Here is a 19,972-nt window from a genome sequence, read left to right as displayed (position 1 = left end):
CCATTTGGTCTATGCCTCGGTTTGTGCTCAACACTCCAGCCCTTCCTCATCTCATCCTATCAGCACATACTTCTATTCTTTTCTTTCTCATGTGTCGCTTAGCTTCCCCTTAAATGTAATTATACTATTCATTTCAGTCAGTCCGGATGGTAACCAGTTTCACATTCTCACTCATCACTCTGTATGAATGGAGGCTTCTCCCGCATTCCCTGTTGGTTTTCTTGTCTCGTCAGGGGCCCGGGTCCGATTCCATCCTTCATCATCTGTCTGTGTGGAGTTTGCCACACGTTCTCCCCATGTCTGCGTGAATTTCCTCCCACAGTCCAAAGATGTGCAGGTTAGGTGGATTGGCCACGCTAAATTGCCCCTTTAATATCCAAAAGGTTAGGTGGGGTTTGGGATGGCGCAGCAGTTAGCACTGCTGCCTCACGGCACCGAGGACCCAGGTTCCATCCCGGCTCTGGGTCACTGTCCGTGTGGAGTTTGCACATTCTCCCCGTGTCTGCGTGGGTCCCCCCCCCCCCCCCCCCCCCCCGTCGTCCCCCCCCCCGTCGTCCCCCCCCCCCCCGTCCCCCCCAACCCAAAGATGTATAGGATAGGTGGATTGCCCCTTAATTGGAAAAGAATTTAATTGGGCACTCTAAATTTATAAAAACAAAAGATTAGGTGGGGTTAACTGGGTTATGGCGAAGGGCAGGGGGGGTGGGCCTGGGTAGGCTCTGTTGTCACTGGGATTTCAGTAATGCTGGGAGGGTCAGTGCAGACCCGATAGGCCAAATGGCCTCCTGCACTGTAGGGATTCTATGATTTAAGGGCTCTAGTTTTCGCCACCCCCTGAATTGGAAAGCCCAGCAGCTTGCTGTGCTATCAAATCCTTCCATGGTCTTAAAGACCACCATTTGTTTCACCTCTCAGTCTTGTCTTTTCTGGAGGAAAGAGCCCCAGCCAGCTCCGCCTTTCCTGATAGTTACAGCTCCTCGGATCTGGTATTGTGTTTAACTTGACCAAGGCCGTATGAGGGGATGTACAGTCAGCCAGTGTGCCCCTGGGCTCCAGATGGGAAAATGTAGTCTGAATACCTTTTCTTGATTGCTCACTTGAGGGAACACGCGTGTGGATGTTGGATGAGGACAGCATCAAGCTAAACGTGATGCCTTACCTTATCGTGCTGCGCTCTGGCCATTGGAAGTGTTGGTAGAGGGCTCCTGGTGCGTGTGCAGCCCAGCAAGAGATGGGAGAAAGGGAGAACAAAATGATACCTCTGAAAATTAAATGCAGTATTTTTATCGTAACATGTTGGATTTTGAGCTATCCTGTAATTTGATGGCTACTGGTGCATTAGGTGGGTTGGTTTTCACTATTTCTTTGATTTTCCACCTTAGATTCATGGCTGCCAACTTCTGGAGACTGTTCACAAACACAGTTGTGGAGGCCTGCCACCAGTCCGCAGTGCATTGGAGAAGTAAGAGAGCAGGCAATTTACTGACTCTACATTCCATAGGATTCCCGTTATCGTGTGGCATTGTAACCTTTGGTTGTAGACATCAATTTTGATCGGTAAAGCACTCATGGCGTTACCCAGGATCAATTAAGAAATGTTAGTTATTTTTGATGTACACAATGGAGTTGGGAGAGAGACATCAGAACTTTGTTCCACAGAATAACCTATTGGTCAGAGCCCGCAGCTGAACTGTGGCAATTGACATCAGGGTGACCAGTGAAGGATTGCCCCATAATTGAGCCCACTGACCACTGGGATGCATGAGTCCAGGTAGCCATTTCTCCTACTGAACCCTTCCCTCCCCCTCCACTCCCACAGCCCTCACCGGTCCCCAAGCCACAGTGGCCCTTGTTTTACTTCACGCTGGTTGACATAGAAAATTGAGTGGGAAATTGTAGAATCCCTGCAGTACAGAAGAAGGCCATTCCGCCCATCGAGTAGAGCAGCACGGTAGCATTGTGGTTAGCACAACTGTTTCACAGCTCCAGGGTCCCAGGTTCGATTCCGGCTTGGGTGGAGTGGTCTGTGTCTGTGTGAAGTCTGCACATCGTCGCCGTGTGTGCATGGGTTTCCTCCGGGTGCTCCGGTTTCCTCCCACAGTCCAAAGATGTGCAGGTTAGGTGGATTGGCCATGATAAATTGCCCTTAGTATCCAAAATTGCCCTTAGTGTTGGGTGGGGTTACTGGGTTATGGGGATAGGGTGGAGGTGTTGACCTTGGTTAGGGTGCTCTTTCCAAGAGCCGGTGCAGACTCGATGGGTCGAATAGCCCCCTTCTGCACTGTAAATTCTATGATAATCTATGATTCTATGAATCTATGAGTCTGCACCAACCCTTTGAAAGACCAGTCTACCCCAGGCCCAATCCCCCACCCTATTCCTGCAACTCCACCCTAAGGGGCAATTGATCATGGCCAACCCACCTTACCTGTACATCTTTGGACTGTGGAAGGAAACCGGAGCACCCGGAGGAAACCCACGCAGACACGGGGAGAACGTACAAACTCCACACAGATAGTCACCCGAGGCTGGAATCGAACCCGGGTCCCACACTGAGGCAGCAGTGCTAACGCCCCTGTTGATATAACAATTGACAAAGAAATGTGACCCAAAGTTCATGGCGGGAGCAAGTGCATGCTCTGCACACAGCATTTTGAAGATATTTGTTTTGTTGCGAGGGTTTCTCAGAATATTGCTATGGTGTTATTTATGGTACCCTCCTAAGTTTTTGTGTGGAAGAACAAATCAGTACAGATGTGGTCTGCATTTTATCTTCAGCAGTCAACAGGCAAATGGATGGGGATAGTCCCACCTTCCAGATTACTGACTAGGCAAAGCTTTGTCTCGGCCAGTGTTCTTCCTAATGTAACCTGGGGCCTGTGTAGAGCCCAGTGCTCTCTCCGCCATCTACTGCCTGGGATGTTTCTGGGTCTCCAACCCACTGTGAGCCTGGCAGTGGGATATAGCACCGTACCTGCTCGCTCCGATTCATTGGAAAAACAAAACGGGTGCAATGAAGAGACGAGGCTATTCCACGCCCAGGAGGGAAGATGACAAGTGACCACTAAAAGCATTGGGGGGAAATGAGAGCTTTGAGGGTGATTAAGATTGGCACAGCTTTAATAATCTGGGAAAAATGAGTTTGAAACCAAGGCAAGAAAGATGCCTTTCAAAGCCTCACGATATCCCAGAGCACTTTAAAGCTAATGAATCATTCTTTTAATGGTGTAGGAGAAGGTAGCGTTGTCTTGATTTACAATGGTTATGAAACACATACGGAAACTAATATTGGGAGCCTTGGAGGGACTGGAGGTAAACTGAAGGGAATAAAATCAATAATACTGATAAAATAGAGGGAGAGAGGAAAAAAAATAAAAGAGGTTATAAGTTCCTGTGTGATGATAGGTTTCTGTGCTGCCCCAATGCAGGATCCTAGCAGTGTGTCATGGTGTGATGTACAAGCAGTTATCTGCCTGGATGCTGCATGGGCTATTACTGGACAAGTATGAGGAGTTCTTCATCAAGCAAGGGCCTTCCTCTGGCAATGTTAGCTCCCAGCCTGAGGAGGAAGAGGAGGAAGATTTGGGAATCAGAGGCTTGACTGGGAAGCAGCTTCGGGAACTCCAAGACCTGGTAAGGACAAGAGGGACCAAAAGTACAAATGGCTCCCATTTCCGATGTGCAAGGTGACAGGTGGTAACTACATTAAAGAAGTGCGTTCTTTTGCAATTAGCTGCACTTAATGTTACGCAAGATGCCATCTTCTCATTGTGTCTTGTAGCAGCAGGACAAGGAGGAGAAGAGTGGGTGCAGAAAAGATCTGGTTAAAGCTTTAGTCTTTAAAAAAAAAAAAACAGGCAGACAGTGCAGGGATCCCTCGTGGCCGTACCCCTTCAAAACAAGTATACCATTTTGGATGCTGTTGGGGGGGATGACCTACCGGGGGAAGGCCCTAGCGGTCAGGTCTCTGGCACGGAGTCTGGCTCTGGGGCTCAGAAGGGAAGGGGGGAGAATAGAAAAGCAATAGTTGTAGGAGATTCAATGGTTAGGGGAATAGATAGGAGATTCTGTGGTCGCGAGCGAGACTCCCGGAAGGTATGTTGCCTCCCGGGTGCCAGGGCCAGGGATGTCTCGGATCGTGTCTTCAGGATCCTTAAGGGGGAGGGTGAGCAGCCAGAAGTCGTGGTGCACATTGGTACCAACGACATAGGTAGGAAAAGGGGTGTGGAGGTAATAAACAAGTTTAGGGAGTTAGGCTGGAAGTTGAAAGCCAGGACAGACAGAGTTGTCATCTCTGGTTTGTTGCCGGTGCCACGTGATAGCGAGGCTAGGAATAGGGAGAGAGTGCAGTTGAACACGTGGCTGCAGGAATGGTGTAGGAGGGAGGGCTTCAGGTATTTGGGTAATTGGAGCACATTCTGGGGAAGGTGGGACCTGTACAAGCAGGACGGGTTGCATCTGAACCAGAGGGGCACCAATATCCTGGGAGGGAGGTTTGCTAGTACTCTTCGGGAGGGTTTAAACTAATTTGGCAGGGGAATGGGAACCGGATTTGTAGTCCAGCAACTAAGGTAGCCGATATTCAGGACGCCAAAGCATGTAATGAGGCAGTGGGGAAGGGAACACTGACAAAGGAGAGTATTTGCAGGCACGGAGATGGGTTGAAGTGTGTATACTTCAACGCAAGAAGCATCAGGAATAAGGTGGGTGAACTTAAGGCATGGATCGGTACTTGGGACTACGATGTGGTGGCCATCACGGAAACTTGGATAGAAGAGGGGCAGAAATGGTTGTTGGAGGTCCCTGGTTATAGATGTTTCAATAAGATTAGGGAGGGTGGTAAAAGAGGTGGGGGGGTGGCATTATTAATTAGAGATAGTATAACAGCTGCAGAAAGGCAGTTCGAGGAGTATCACCCTATTGAGGTAGTATGGGTTGAAGTCAGAAATAGGAAAGGAGCAGTCACCTTGTTAGGAGTTTTCTACAGGCCCCCCAATAGTAACAGAGATGTGGAGGAACAGATTGGGAAACAGATTTTGGAAAGGTGCAGAAGTCATAGGGTAGTAGTCATGGGCGACTTTAACTTCCCAAATATTGAGTGGAAACTCTTTAGATCAAATAGTTTGGATGGGGTGGTGTTTGTGCAGTGTGTCCAGGAAGCTTTTCTAACACAGTATGTAGATTGTCCGACCAGAGGAGGGGCAATATTGGATTTAGTACTGGGTAATGAACCAGGGCAAGTGATAGATTTGTTAGTGGGGGAGCATTTTGGAGATAGTGACCACAATTCTGTGACTTTCACTTTAGTAATGGAGAGGGATAGGTAAGTGCAACAGGGCAAGGTTTACAATTGGGGGAAGGGTAAATACGATGTTGTCAGACAAGAATTGAAGTGCATAAGTTGGGAACATAGGCTGGCAGGGAAGGACACAAGTGAAATGTGGAACTTGTTCAAGGAACAGGTGCTACGTGTCCTTGATATGTATGTCCCTGTCAGGCAGGGAAGAGATGGTCGAGTGAGGGAACCATGGTTGACAAGAGAGGTTGAATGTCTTGTTAAAAGGAAAAAGGTGACTTATGTAAGGCTGAGGAAACAAGGTTCAGACAGGGCATTGGAGGGATACAAGATAGCCAGGAGGGAACTGAAGAAAGGGATTAGGAGAGGTAAGAGAGGGCATGAACAATCGTTGGCGGGTAGGATCAAGGAAAACCCCAAGGCCTTTTACACATATGTGAGAAATATGAGAATGACTAGAGCGAGGGTAGGTCCGATCAAGGACAGTAGCGGGAGATTGTGTATTGAGTCTGAAGAGATAGGAGAGGTCTTGAATGAGTATTTTTCTTCTGTATTTACAAATGAGAGGGGCGATATTGTTGGAGAGGACAGTGTGAAACAGATTGGTAAGCTCGAGGAAATACTTGTCAGGAAGGAAGATGTGTTGGGCATTTTGAAAAACTTGAGGATAGACAAGTCCCCCGGGCCTGACGGGATATATCCAAGGATTCTATGGGAAGCAAGAGATGAAATTGCAGAGCCGTTGGCAATGATCTTTTCGTCCTCACTGTCAACAGGGGTGGTACCAGGGGATTGGAGAGTGGCGAATGTCGTGCCCCTGTTCAAAAAAGGAACTAGGGATAACCCTGGGAATTACAGGCCAGTTAGTCTTACTTCGGTGGTAGGCAAAGTAATGGAAAGGGTACTGAAGGATAGGATTTCTGAGCATCTGGAAAGACACTGCTTGATTAGGGATAGTCAGCACGGATTTGTGAGGGGTAGGTCTTGCCTTACAAATCTTATTGAATTCTTTGAGGAGGTGACCAAGCATGTGGATGAAGGTAAAGCAGTGGATGTAGTGTACATGGATTTTAGTAAGGCATTTGATAAAGTTCCCCATGGTAGGCTTATGCAGAAAGTAAGGAGGCATGGGATAGTGGGAAATTTGGCCAGTTGGATAACGAACTGGCTAACCGATAGAAGTCAGAGAGTGGTGGTGGATGGCAAATATTCAGCCTGGATCCCAGTTACCAGTGGCGTACCGCAGGGATCAGTTCTGGGTCCTCTGCTGTTTGTGATTTTCATTAATGACTTGGATGAGGGAGTTGAAGGGTGGGTCAGTAAATTTGCAGACGATACGAAGATTGGTGGAGTTGTGGATAGTAAGGAGGGCTGTTGTCGGCTGCAAAGAGACATAGATAGGATGCAGAGCTGGGCTGAGAAGTGGCAGATGGAGTTTAACCCTGAAAAGTGTGAGGTTGTCCATTTTGGAAGGACAAATATGAATGCGGAATACAGAGTTAACGGTAGCGTTCTTGGCAATATGGAGGAGCAGAGAGATCTTGGGGTCTACGTTCATACATCTTTGAAAGTTGCCACTCAAGTGGATAGAGCTGTGAAGAAGGCCTATGGTGTGCTCGCGTTCATTAACAGAGGGATTGAATTTAAGAGCCGTGAGGTGATGATGCAGCTGTACAAAACTTTGGTAAGGCCACATTTGGAGTACTGTGTACAGTTCTGGTCGCCTCATTTTAGGAAGGATGTGGAAGCTCTGGAAAAGGTGCAAAGAAGATTTACCAGGATGTTGCCTGGAATGGAGAGTAGGTCTTACGAGGAAAGGTTGAGGGTGCTAGGCCTTTTCTCATTAGAGCGGAGAAGGATGAGGGGCGACTTGATAGAGGTTTATAAGATGATCAGGGGAATAGATAGAGTAGACAGTCAGAGACTTTTTCCCCGGGTGGAACACACCATTACAAGGGGACATAAATTTAAGGTGAAAGGTGGAAGATATAGGAGGGATATCAGAGGTAGGTTCTTTACCCAGAGAGTAGTGGGGGCATGGAATGCACTGCCTGTGGAAGTAGTTGAGTCGGAAACATTAGGGACCTTCAAGCAGCTATTGGATAGGTACATGGATGACGGTAAAATGATATAGTGTAGATTTATTTGTTCTTAAGGGCAGCACGGTAGCATTGTGGATAGCGCAATTGCTTCACAGCTCCATGGTCCCAGGTTCGATTCCGGCTTGGGTCATTGTCTGTGCGGAGTCTGCACGTCCTCCCCGTGTCTGCGTGGGTTTCCTCCGGGTGCTCCGGTTTCCTCCCACAGTCCAAAGATGTGCGGGTTAGGTGAATTGGCCAATGATAAATTGCCCTTAATGTCCAAATTGCCCTTGGTGTTGGGTGGAGGTGTTAAGTTTGGGTATGGTGCTCTTTCCAAGAGCCGGTGCAGACTCAAAGGGCCGAATGGCCTCCTTCTGCACTGTAAATTCAATGATAATCTATGATTAATCTAGGACAAAGGTTCGGCACAACATCGTGGGCCGAAGGGCCTGTTCTGTGCTGTATTTTCTATGTTCTATGTTCTTAAGTTAGTAATTTAGTAGTTTGTTCATTCTAAATGTATATCATTTTGTATGTGGCTTTAGCGAAGGTGGTTTGAATTCAGACTGAGCTATCGCTGGATTAGAGTACAGGATTCAGAATTATTCACTTCAGCTGTTTTGCTTCATCCTGTCGGAATGGTTTTGTATTTTTATTCAAACCGGACATGTCAGAGACACCGAGTTGGAGATGTTATTCGAGCTGACAGTTTGAAAGAACTGAATTAATAGACGCAGCTGAACTGCCCCTGGGTTAATGGCCATATCACCAGTGATGTTCACTCTGCTTCCCCTGTTAGCGAGGCTCCTTCCAGCCTCTTGCCCCTTGCGTCACCAACTTTTCATCTCCTGGCAGCTGACTTGGAGAATGCCCTAAACTGACGGGGCGAAAAGTCTGTTCTAACTTCCAGAGGCAAGGAGCTTGAGCAGTACAAAGCGAGGATTGTCCAAGACTTGCCGTCGAATTGTTGTGCCTGGCCAAATTATACTTTAACTGGCAATGCTCGGGACAAAGTCAATTCAATACTTTTAAAGTGTAATCACCATTGCAATGTGCCTTTCGTAGCTCAAGTCGGTCGTACTGTCAGCTTTGGATCACAAGATTCTGGGTTCAAGTCCCAGGGCACACCACAGTGCACTACAGAGGGTGTGCTGCACTGTCTTTTGGATGAACTGTTAAACTGAGGCAGGCGGGGTGGGGGGGGGGGGAATTGCCCTGTGTGGTATCTTGCTGCGTGCAGGTTGGCCGCTGTGTTTCCTGCACTGCAGCAGTGGCTACATTTCAAAAAGAACTTCTGTCCAAAAGGACTGAAAAGGGCGGTAAACAAACAGGGCTTTCTTTTCCTGTTTTAACGTGGGGAAAGATGGCAACCCGTTTGCGCACAGTAAACTCCCACAAGCTGCAGCATGATAATAACCAGATCGCCTGCTTCTCACTGATGTGTGTGTTCACTTCACCCTCTATGTAATGACCGATATTACATAGGCACATGCGACAGCACAGAAAATCCCGCAAACTGGAGTGAATGGATTGCGGGCCTGTTTTTGATGGGGTGTTATTTAAGAGCGGGGTATCCATCCAGCAACTCACGGCAATATTCAAATGGTCTCATTGCTCTGTATGTACATAAAGGCTGGCATGTTATTTTTAATAAATATTTTATTGAGGTATTTTTGGTTTTGTAACAACAACAAAATAAACAATGTACATGAAACTATAAACATAGTGCAAAAGCTGTCTCCCTCCCTTACAGGTCCCGCCTTTATTAACCCCCTACTCTAAGCTAAACTAACCCCCCCCTTTCTGCTGACGATTCATTTTCCGCGAAGAAGTCGATGAACGGTTGCCACCTCCGGGCGAACCCTAACAGTGACCCCCTCAAGGCAAGCTTGATTTTCTTCAAACAGAGAAAGCTAGCCATGTCCGATAGCCAGGTCTCCGACTTCCGGGGGCTTTGAGACCCTTCAAGCTAATTGTATCCGTCTCCGGGCTACCAAGGAAGCAAAGGCCAGAACGTCTGCCTCTTTCTCCTCCAGGACTCCCGGGTCTTCCGACACCCCGAAAATGGCCACCTCTGGACTCAGCGCCACCCTGGTTTTTAACACCGTGGGCATGATATCTGCAAACCCCTGCCAGACTCCCCTAAGCTTCGGACATGCCCAGAACATGTGGACATGGTTCGCTGGTCCTCCCATACATTTTGCACACCTGTCTTCCACCCCAAAGAATCTGCCCATCCGGGCCACTGTCATGTGAGCCTGATGAACAACCTTAAATTGTATCAGGCTGGGCCTGGCTCACGTTGCTGACGTGTTGACTCTACTCAACGCGTCCGCCCATAGATCATCCTCTGTCTCTCCTCCCAGCTCCTCCTCCCACTTGCACTTCAGCTCCTTGGTCTGCATCTCCTCTGACCCCATAAGTTCCTTGTAAATTTTAGAGACGCTCCCTTCTCCTACCCACCCTCTGGAAACTACCCTGTCCTGATCCCCCTGAGCGGTAGGAGCGGGAGGTTGACACCTGTTTACGTAGGAAGTCCCGCACCTGCAGATGCCTGAATTCATTTCCCCTCGCCAACCCAATCTTCTCCTCCAACGTCCTCACACTCAGAAAGCTCCCCTCTATAAACATATCCCCCATCCTCTCAATCCCTGCTCTCTGCCATATCTGGAACCCCCCATCCATATTTCCTGGGGCAAACCGGTGATTATTACAGATTGGGGACCAGACCGATGCTCCCTCTGCTCCCACATGTCTCCTCCATTGCCCCCAAACTCTCAGGGCCGCCACCACCACCATGGGGCTGGTGGAGTACCGTGCCGGCGGGAACGGCAGAGACGCAGTTACCAACACCCCCAGACTGGTGCCCTTGCATGATGCCGACCCCTCCCCCACCACCCACTTCCTGATCATGGCTATATCTGCCGCCCAATAATTGTTACTAAAGTTTGGCAGCGCCAGCCCGCCCTCTCCCCGACTCCGCTCAAGCATCACCGCCCAAACAAAGCCAGTGATCACTTTGTTGACCCGTTTAAAAAATGACCGCGGAATAAAGATGGGGAGACACTGAAACACAAACAGGAATCTGGGGAGGACCGTCATCTTCACCGTTTGCACCCTCCCAGCCAGTGACAACGGAAGCACGTCCCACCTCTGAAAATCGTCCTTCATTTGGTCTACTAGCCGGGCCAGATTTAATTTATGCAGCCTGTCACATTTCCACGCCACTTGAATGAAGGCTGGCATGTTTAACTACACCTGAATAGTTGCTGCATTTCAGAATAAATTAATTGTGTTCAAAGTGTTTTGGGGCTTACTTTGTGGGGAAAATGGGCCTTTTCCTACATCGCAGCGGTGACTACCCTGTAAAAGTACTCCGTAATTGTGAAGCGAATCGTGGAAACCCAAAAGGTACTCCTACAAATGCAAGTTCTCTCATTACACAGTCCCTCACAGGAGAGCTGTCACCATAAATTTGTTTGTATTTGGTGAATGTATTTAATTGATTGAGCAATGCGATGTTGCACCAAGTGATGACTATTTTGTATCGTCCCGATAGCGGTTAATTGAAGAGGAGAACATGTTGGCCACGTCTCTGAAGCAATTCTCACTGCGAGCTGAGATGCTGCCCTCGTACATCCCTGTGAGGGTGGCAGAGAAGATCCTGTTTGTGGGGGAGTCCGTGCAGATGTTTGAGAACCAGAACGCGAATCACACCCGGGCAGGTAGGGCTCCATGTTTGGACGTTGCTCGATCTTCACCGGGGTCACTGCTGCACTCCAGCGTGCTTCGCTGACATGCCAGGCTGAGAAAGCCACTGGTTCGATCTCCGATCCTTTGCTGGGGCAGATGGCCTCGAGCTGAGAGCAACGTGTGGCCTGAGAAGCCCCACTTATAAAATCAATTACTGTCGGGCAGCAGGGCGGCGCAGTGGTTAGCACTGCTGTCTCACGGCGCTGAGGACCTGGGTTCGACCCTGGCTCTGGGTCACTGTCCGTGTGGACTTTGCACATTCTCCCCATGTCTGCATGGGTTTCGCCCCCACAACCCAAAGATGTGCAGGGTAGGTGGATTGGCCACGCTAAATTGCCCCTTAATTGGAAAAAATGAATTGGGCACTCTAAATTTATAATTTTAAAAAAAAATTGATTACTATCCCTGCCCTCTCGGGGCAACTGGAGAAGGGGAGCAAAAGTGGCCTCAACGGCATCTTCCACGTCAGAAGAGTAAGTTTGAGTAAACAGTGGTGAGTTAGTGAAGCTAATTGCCATTGGCAGCAGATCCTCCTTGTTTTGAAAAGAAAACTCAAATGAGAAACAGGAAATGTTAGAAATGTGCCCTGATTTAACTGGCTGGTTACACATGAATTAACCTGATTTACAGGCACTTTCCAAAAACTAGCACAAGGTGATTAAATTAAATGTTCATATTTGTAGGTAGTGGTGGCGATGTTTTCTAACATAGGACTTTGTGTGTGTGTGTTCTACAGGGTCCATTCTAAAGAACCAGGAGGATACCTTTGCAGCAGAACTGCACACACTTAAACAACAGCCCCTTTTCAATCTCGTAGACTTTGAAAATCTGATTGACAGGATCCGAAGTACCGTGGCTGAGGTAAGGAAGGGGGTAATTATCAAATTAATCGGAGAGGTTTCTGTGCTGGTGCAGTCATGTATTATTCTTTCTGTAGCCTTTACACGAGTGCACAGTGATACACGAGGCTGCTGACCTGAACTCGACCTGCATGTGTTGGGTGCTGAACCCTGGAGGTCAGCAGGGCCTTGCATCCGCTTCCCAGAGTGTGCTGCATTAGCTGCTCACAGTGTAATCAAAAGTAACGGTAGGGTTGGGCGGGTTTTAAAATTCCATAACCCAAATAAAAGGCGAAGGCGCTTGCAGCTTCATGCAATTTGCCTCTGGGTCAAAGCAGGGTTAAATGTTCCATGGTTAATGCTAATCATTCCTATTCTGCAAGAGAGAGGGGTCCATCCCTGGGTCAGGTGGACAGAGACTGTAGAATTCCCAGCTCTGCAAACCCGACCTTTAGAAATGGCCGACCGCAGTTGGATTTCGTCCCCCCGGGAACGAGTGGGCAGGCTGTGTGGAAAGCCTGCCTCGGTGCTCAGGCACTTGTTAATTTAAATATTTTAATTGTTAAGTAAAAAAAAAGAACACTTCCCATCAGTCCCCAAACACACCCCATGTCCCATCTATCCAACCTATTAAACCAACTCATGCACCTATAAGGAAACGTTTATAGCCCTGATGCCAATTTTGTGCCAACTCATGTCCTTACCAACTCCGTGTCAGCACACCTAGTATTCTTTGACAGCTATGACAGTTCCTGCACAATGTTTACACCCGTTTACTATTTTTTAAAAATTTAGAGTACCCAATTCATTTTTTCCAATTAAGGGGCAATTTAGCGTGGCCAATCCACCTACCCTGCACATCTTTGGGTTGTGGGGGCGAAACCCACGCAGACACAGGGAGAACGTGCAAACTCCACACGGACAGTGACCCAGAGCCGGGATTGAACCTGGGACCTTGGCGCCGTGAGGCAACAATGCTAACCACTGCGCCACCGTGCTGCCCTCACCCATTTACTTTTAACAATCCCAAAGGGTGCCTAGCCTCTCCCAAAGGTGCCCTGGGATCATATGCAAAGACGTATCCTGGCTACCGTAATACATCCGCCAAGTTCAGTCCAGCTCCTACCTGGTCTAATCTGCACATTTCAGCTTCATATCCTGGCCTACCAAAATCCCACCTCGGTGATAGCAGCCGGTGATTCAAATGGTCAGCCTCCTCCCATAAATCGCTTATGGGCACACCCCAGCGTGACTCCAGTGCCGCCCCTGTGAAAATAGGGAGTGGCATGCTCGGGAGCGGGAATTAGAATCGCCAGCCATGTCGGCCATTTTCACCTCCACCATGGCAAAAAATCTGGCCCCGAATCTTTTCGTGGATTTTGGATGGGAGCGGAATTAGGCGTGGCTATGATGCCCCCACGATCACTATTTTATAGTCAAGCTTAATAATAATTTAGTGCTTACGGGAAGGCTGTCTGCTAATGGCATAGCGATGGTGCCATACCTCAACAAGAATTAGAGCCTTCAGGAAATTTGAGCTGGGCTGGAGGGACAATTTGGACCTGTAGTTGGGCCAAGGTGACATTTGTAGAATAACCATTGGGTTGGCCCAGTCGCACAGTGGTTAGCACTGTTGCTTCACAGCGCCAGGGACCCAGGTTTGATTCCCGACTTGGGTCACTGTCTGTGCGGAGTCTGCATACTCTCTCCATGTCTGCGTGGGTTTCCTCCGGGTGCTCCGGTTTCCTCCCACAAGTCCCGAAGGACGTGCTGTTAGGTAAATTGGACATTCTGAATTCTCCTTCTGTGTACCCGAACAGGCACCGGAATCGGGTGACTAGGGGTTTTTCACAGTAACTTCATTGCAGTGTTAATGTAAGCCTTTAGGTGACAATAGAGATTATTATTATTGTGTCCCTGTGGCACTGGAGTAACCCTGTTTTTCTTGTCTCTTATTGTAAGCAGCATCTGTGGAAGTTGGTGGTGGAAGAGGCTGGGCTATTGGGGCAACTTAAGGTGAGACCAGTTAAGAGTGAACCATTCAATTTGCCTGTGTTCCTAATGATGCTGCTTTTAACAGACCCTAAAACAGAGCTGTATCTGACGGAAATGTCACTAACTAGGTACGTCTTTCAAATGGTGCCCTGGGATCTTTTACGACCACCTCCTACGGCAGGCAGTTTAGCATCTCCTCCGAAAGGTGGCTGCACCATTTTCTACAGTGTTTCAAGCTCTGTGACGCGATGCAGGCAGGATTTTGTTGTACGCTAGACCAATTGCGTTTGATTGGCCTCAATCTCTGACAAAGCAAAGTCAACTTTTAAAAATAAATTTAGAGTACCCCAATTCATTTTTTCCAATTAAGGGGCAATTTAGCGTGGCCAATCCACCTAGCCTGCACATCTTTGGGTTGTGGGGGCGAAACCCACGCAGACACAGGGAGAATGTGGAAACTCCACACGGACAGTGACCCAGAGCCGGGATCGAACCTGAGACCTCGGCGCCGTGAGGCAGCAGTGCTAACCACTGCACCACCATGCTGCCCCTGCAAAGCCAACTTAATCCAATTCAGCATTAATCAGATTGTGCTCGAGTTGCTGCTGAATCTCCAATCCCATTTCGTAGCTGGCAAGTAGCACGACTGGAAGAATGTCTCCACTGCCACAGCAAGGGGACCTCGAGAGTCGCTCGAGCTTCACTCTGCATTTGATTCATCTCTGAGTGCTCAGTGCTGACACCTGCTGGCGGGAATGCAAAATGCAGTGTTTGCTCCCCCGATTCGAAGTGCCTTTGCTTTGCTACACATCAAATTCGTAAAAGATTTAAAAGTCTTTAAAAAGGGGAGAATTAGCTGTTCTGTTTGTGAAGCTTTGGTCCTGCAAATTGGATGCAGTTGAGATGCGAAGCCACTGCCTGCAGTGATGCCCAGTATTAATTAATATTTAAAGTGGATAAAAAGCTTCCGCGCTGAATGTGATGTTTATTTCAAGGCTACATTTGCAGCCCTCAAGATGCTGAATCTTTAGGATTATATAAATGTGACGCATTGTTGATGGAGTTTTTCTCCTGCACGTATGCAGATAATTGTTTCCAGAAAGACCTTACAGTTCCCACGCCCTGAAAATAAACTTTTATTTCTCAACCCAGGAGTATTTAACAAGACAATACATTGTCTCTCCTCCACTGCTATCGGAGTTCAACAGCTGCTGAAACCCCCTTACCCATCTTAGTATTGTCTCCAGACTTTATCTCCCATCGCACTCCCCCAGATAGGCATTCCACAACCTTATCCAGGGAGCCGCTGTCCATATCCCAACCTGAGTAAGTTCTGCTGGCCTTGTTTCACCATAGAGGTCAGACCATTCCTTTATAAAACTTCTTTCACAGCCTCAGGACATCCCGAAACGCTCACAGCCAGTGAAACAGGGTTGTATAGTCACGTCGGAAAGCACTAAACAATTGCGCACACGTCATGGTCCCATGAACAGCAATGAGATAAATGTCAAGATAGTTTTTTAGTAATGTTAGTTGGGAGGTAAATATTAACCAGGACACCCAGTTTTTCCAGTGATATGAACTCTTTTACATCTGGCTAAAAGGCCTAGATTTAACATCTGGAAATACAAAGCAGCACTCCCTCGATACTGCAACCAGAGTGTTGGCCTAGATTATGTGCTGAGCTAATAATAATGATAATCTTTATTATTGTCACATAAAGGCTTACATTAACACCGCAAAATCCCCTAGTCGCCACACTCCAGCGCCTGTTCTGGTACATGGAGGGAGAATTCAGAATGTCCAATTCACCTTACAAGCGCGTCTTTCGGAACTTGTGGGAGGAAACCGGAGCGCCCGGAGGAAACCCACACAGACATGGGGAGAATGTGCAGACTCCGCCCAGACAATGACCCAAGCGGGACTCGAACCTGGGACCCTGGTGCTGTGAAGCAACAGTGCTAACCACTGTGCTGGCTGCCACTGTCTCGAGTCTAAAATATAACTTGATACTTTCCAATGTATGCCACATCCCCCTTTCTTTAAGTTTTGGTGTGATCTACAGCCCACTGCTACTCTCCCTTAGTGCGAACTATCCGCTGTAGTTTAATGAACCGCACCTCCTAATCTCCACATTGTTGTGTCCTGGACTATGGACCGTGACTCTTCATTTGGATTCTTCAGAAAAGAAACTCTGTGCTTGTTATTATATGGGGAGGACTAAAGATCAGCACTGAGCTGTTAGCTTCACTTTTTCTTGCATGTCTTCAATTGTGTTGCTAAATGAAAGTGAAAAGCCATTGACCATAACAAGTGTGGAGTTCACTAAATACTGTTGGATCTGTCCTGGGCTGTTTTCCAGATAATCAAAGATTTCTACCTACTGGGCCGAGGGGAACTCTTTCAGGCTTTCATTGACAGTGCACAGCATTTGCTAAAGACTCCACCGACTGCAGTTACTGAACATGGTAAAGTATGATTACTAACGGGGGGTGGGGTTCGGCGAACAGAAGGCTGGTGTTGCCAGGTATGTTTTCTAAGTATCGGCTGATTTCCACGGCGCCGGAGTGTTAAAACTGCGAGCTCACGATTTCACTAAACATACTGAGTAGAAGGAATCCTCCTGCATTTATAAAGTCCCCACAGATACTTTGTCAAAGTAACGTAACAGAGTTCACACGATCGCACTCCAAATAGGCCTCTCCAGCTCAGAAGATTTTTACTAGTTCGGGATATTAAGAGACACGAAGCCAAGGTGGGTGGCTGGAAATAGGTTACAGATCCGCATGAATGGGAAGGAACAGGTTGAAGGGACAGAATGGCCTCCTCCTGTTCCTGTATTCCTACTGACTGTATGATTTTGAGACATTTTGGACTTGTGACAAATGGAGGACTTTAAGAATACTGGCTTCTAAATATTGGGACAATTTATGAGTTAAAAGTCTGGGGTTATAGTGTGTTTGACTGAATTGGTCTTGTTTTTTAAGAAGTATTTTATTTTGTAAAGACCTGGGCGCTTCTGGGAGCCAGAAATTGACCAAAGGGATGTGGTTTTCAAGCTGGGCTAATGCACTGTGCCTTGACGGGGCGGTGGGTGGGGGGGGCTGCAAAGTTAATTTAGTTTTTCAGCTTGGGGAGATGAGGTCATTGCTGGAGGGATGCAGAGAGACATTTTGACAAAGCTTTAGAGTCAGCTTTGGAGAAAGAAGAGGTGAAGCCTGATGTGTCTGACACCAAAGGGCGGGATTCTCCGTCCGTGTCCGCCCAGCTCAAGGTCAATGGACTTCTCCACTGTCTGCGGCTCTCCCGTTCTTGCGGCGGGCGGGGCGGAAGAATCCAGCCCTGAATCCACAATTCTGTCACAGTAGGATAGTTACAAAAGAGTAATATATTTTAAAGCAGAGAAATCATGTCTGGGGGACAAGGAAGAAGCTGAAACACAGTAGGTGAATCAGCTTTCTGAAGATAGTCAGCCAGAGTCTGATGGGGTTCCAATGGGAGTCAAATCTGTTATAGAACATAGAAAATACAGCACGGAACAGGCCCTTCGGCCCACGATGTTGTGCCGAACCTTTGTCCTAGATTAATCATAGATTATCATTGAATTTACAGTGCAGAAGGAGGCCATTCGGCCCCCTGAGTCTGCACCGGCTCTTGGAAAGAGCACCCTACCCAAACTCAACACCTCCACCCAACACCAAGGGCAATTTTGGACATTAAGGGCAATTTATCATTGGCCAATTCACCTAACCCGCACATCTTTGGACTGTGGGAGGAAACCGGAGCACCCGGAGGAAACCCATGCAGACACTGGGAGGACGTGCAGACTCCGCACAGACAGTGACCCAAGCCGGAATTGAACCTGGGACCCTGGAGCTGTGAAGCAATTGTGCTATCCACAATGCTACCGTGCTGCCCTTAAGAACAAATAAATCTACACTATATCATTTTACCGTAATCCATGTACCTATCCAATAGCTGCTTGAAGGTCCCTAATGTTTCCGACTCAACTACTTCCACAGGCAGTGCATTCCATGCCCCCACTACTCTCTGGGTAAAGAACCTACCTCTGATATCCCTCCTATATCTTCCACCTTTCACCTTAAATTTATGTCCCCTTGTAATGGTTTGTTCCACCCGGGGAAAAAGTCTCTGACTGTCTACTCTATCTATTCCCCTGATCATCTTATAAACCTCTATCAAGTCGCCCCTCATCCTTCTCCGTTCTAATGAGAAAAGGCCTAGCACCCTCAACCTTTCCTCGTAAGGTCTACTCTCCATTCCAGGCAACATCCTGGTAAATCTTCTTTGCACCTTTTCCACAGCTTCCACATCCTTCCTAAAATGAGGTGACCAGAACTGTACACAGTACTCCAAATGTGGCCTTACCAAAGTTTTGTACAGCTGCATCATTACCTCACGGCTCTTAAATTCAATCCTTCTGTTAATGAACGCGAGCACACGATAGGCCTTCTTCACAGCTCTATCCACTTGAGTGGCAACTTTCAAAGATGTATGAACATAGACCCCAAGATCTCTCTGCTCCTCCACATTGCCAAGAACTCTACCGTTAACCCTGTATTCCGCATTCATATTTGTCCTTCCAAAATGGACAACCTCACACTTTTCAGGGTTAAACTCCATCTGCCACTTCTCAGCCCAGCTCTGCATCCTATCTATGTCTCTTTGCAGCTGACAACAGCCCTCCTTACTATCCACAACTCCACCAATCTTCGTATCGTCTGCAAATTTACTGACCCACCCTTCAACTCCCTCATCCAAATCATTAATGAAAATCACAACAGCAGAGGACCCAGAACTGATCCCTGCGGTACGCCACTGGTAACTGGGATCCAGGTTGAATATTTGCCATCCACCACCACTCTCTGACTTCTATCGGTTAGCCAGTTCGTTATCCAACTGGCCAAATTTCCCTCTATCCCATGCCTCCTTACTTTCTGCAGAAGCCTACCATGGGGAACCTTATCAAATGCCTTACTAAAATCCATGTACACTACATCCACTGCTTTACCTTCATCCACATGCTTGGTCACCTCCTCAAAGAATTCAATAAGATTTGTAAGGCAAGACCTACCCCTCACAAATCCGTGCTGACTATCCCTAATCAAGCAGTGTCTTTCCAGATGCTCACAAATCCTATCCTTCAGTACCCTTTCCATTACTTTGCCTACCACCGAAGTAAGACTAACTGGCCTGTAATTCCCAGGGTTATCCCCAGTTCCTTTTTTGAACAGGGGCACGACATTCGCCATTCTCCAATCCCCTGGTACCACCCCTGTTGACAGTGAGGACGAAAAGATCATTGCCAACGGCTCTGCAATTTCATCTCTTGCTTCCCATAGAATCCTTGGAAATATCCCGTCAGGCCCGGGGGACTTGTCTATCCTCAAGTTTTTCAAAATGCCCAACACATTTTCCTTCCTAACAAGTATTTCCTCGAGCTTACCAGTCTGTTTCACACTGTCCTCTCCAACAATATTGGCCCTCTCATTTGTAAATACAGAAGAAAAGTACTCGTTCAAGACCTCTCCTATCTCTTCAGACTCAATACACAATCTCCCGCTACTGTCCTTGATCGGACCTACCCTCGCTCTAGTCATTCTCATATTTCTCACATATGTGTAAAAGGCCTTGGGGTTTTCCTTGATCCTACCCGCCAAAGATTGTTCATGCCCTCTCTTAGCTCTCCTAATCCCTTTCTTCAGTTCCCTCCTGGCTATCTTGTATCCCCTCCAATGCCCTGTCTGAACCTTGTTTCCTCAGCCTTACATAAGTCTCCTTTTTCCTCTTAACAAGACATTCAACCTCTCTTGTCAACCATGGTTCCCTCACTCAACCATCTCTTCCCTGCCTGACAGGGACATACATATCAAGGACACGTAGTACCTGTTCCTTGAACAAGTTCCACATTTCACTTGTGTCCTTCCCTGACAGCTTATGTTCCCAACTTATGCACTTCAATTCTCGTCTGACAACATCGTATTTGC

General features: G+C 47.7%; 1 protein-coding gene across 9 annotated transcripts in view; it reads left to right on the top strand.

Moving 5' to 3' along the window:
• Positions 1–19,972, top strand: part of tubgcp4 (tubulin gamma complex component 4) — a 77,223-nt gene that overhangs the window by 12,130 nt on the left and 45,121 nt on the right. For 4 of the 9 annotated variants that reach the window (XM_072492749.1, XM_072492753.1, XM_072492751.1 and 1 more), the window contains exons 6-11: positions 1,383–1,462; positions 3,429–3,633; positions 10,937–11,102; positions 11,867–11,991; positions 13,932–13,985; positions 16,327–16,432. In XM_072492749.1, coding sequence (XP_072348850.1) covers positions 1,383–1,462; positions 3,429–3,633; positions 10,937–11,102; positions 11,867–11,991; positions 13,932–13,985; positions 16,327–16,432 — 736 coding nt within the window. The remainder of the gene's footprint in view (positions 1–1,382; positions 1,463–3,428; positions 3,634–10,936; positions 11,103–11,866; positions 11,992–13,931; positions 13,986–16,326; positions 16,433–19,972) is intronic. The other 5 variants (XM_072492750.1, XM_072492754.1, XM_072492752.1 and 2 more) reach the window with 2 other exon arrangements.

Source organism: Scyliorhinus torazame, chromosome 30, assembly GCF_047496885.1.
Source record: "Scyliorhinus torazame isolate Kashiwa2021f chromosome 30, sScyTor2.1, whole genome shotgun sequence".
NCBI lineage: Eukaryota > Metazoa > Chordata > Chondrichthyes > Carcharhiniformes > Scyliorhinidae > Scyliorhinus > Scyliorhinus torazame.
This window is presented reverse-complemented; position numbering and strand designations above follow the sequence as displayed.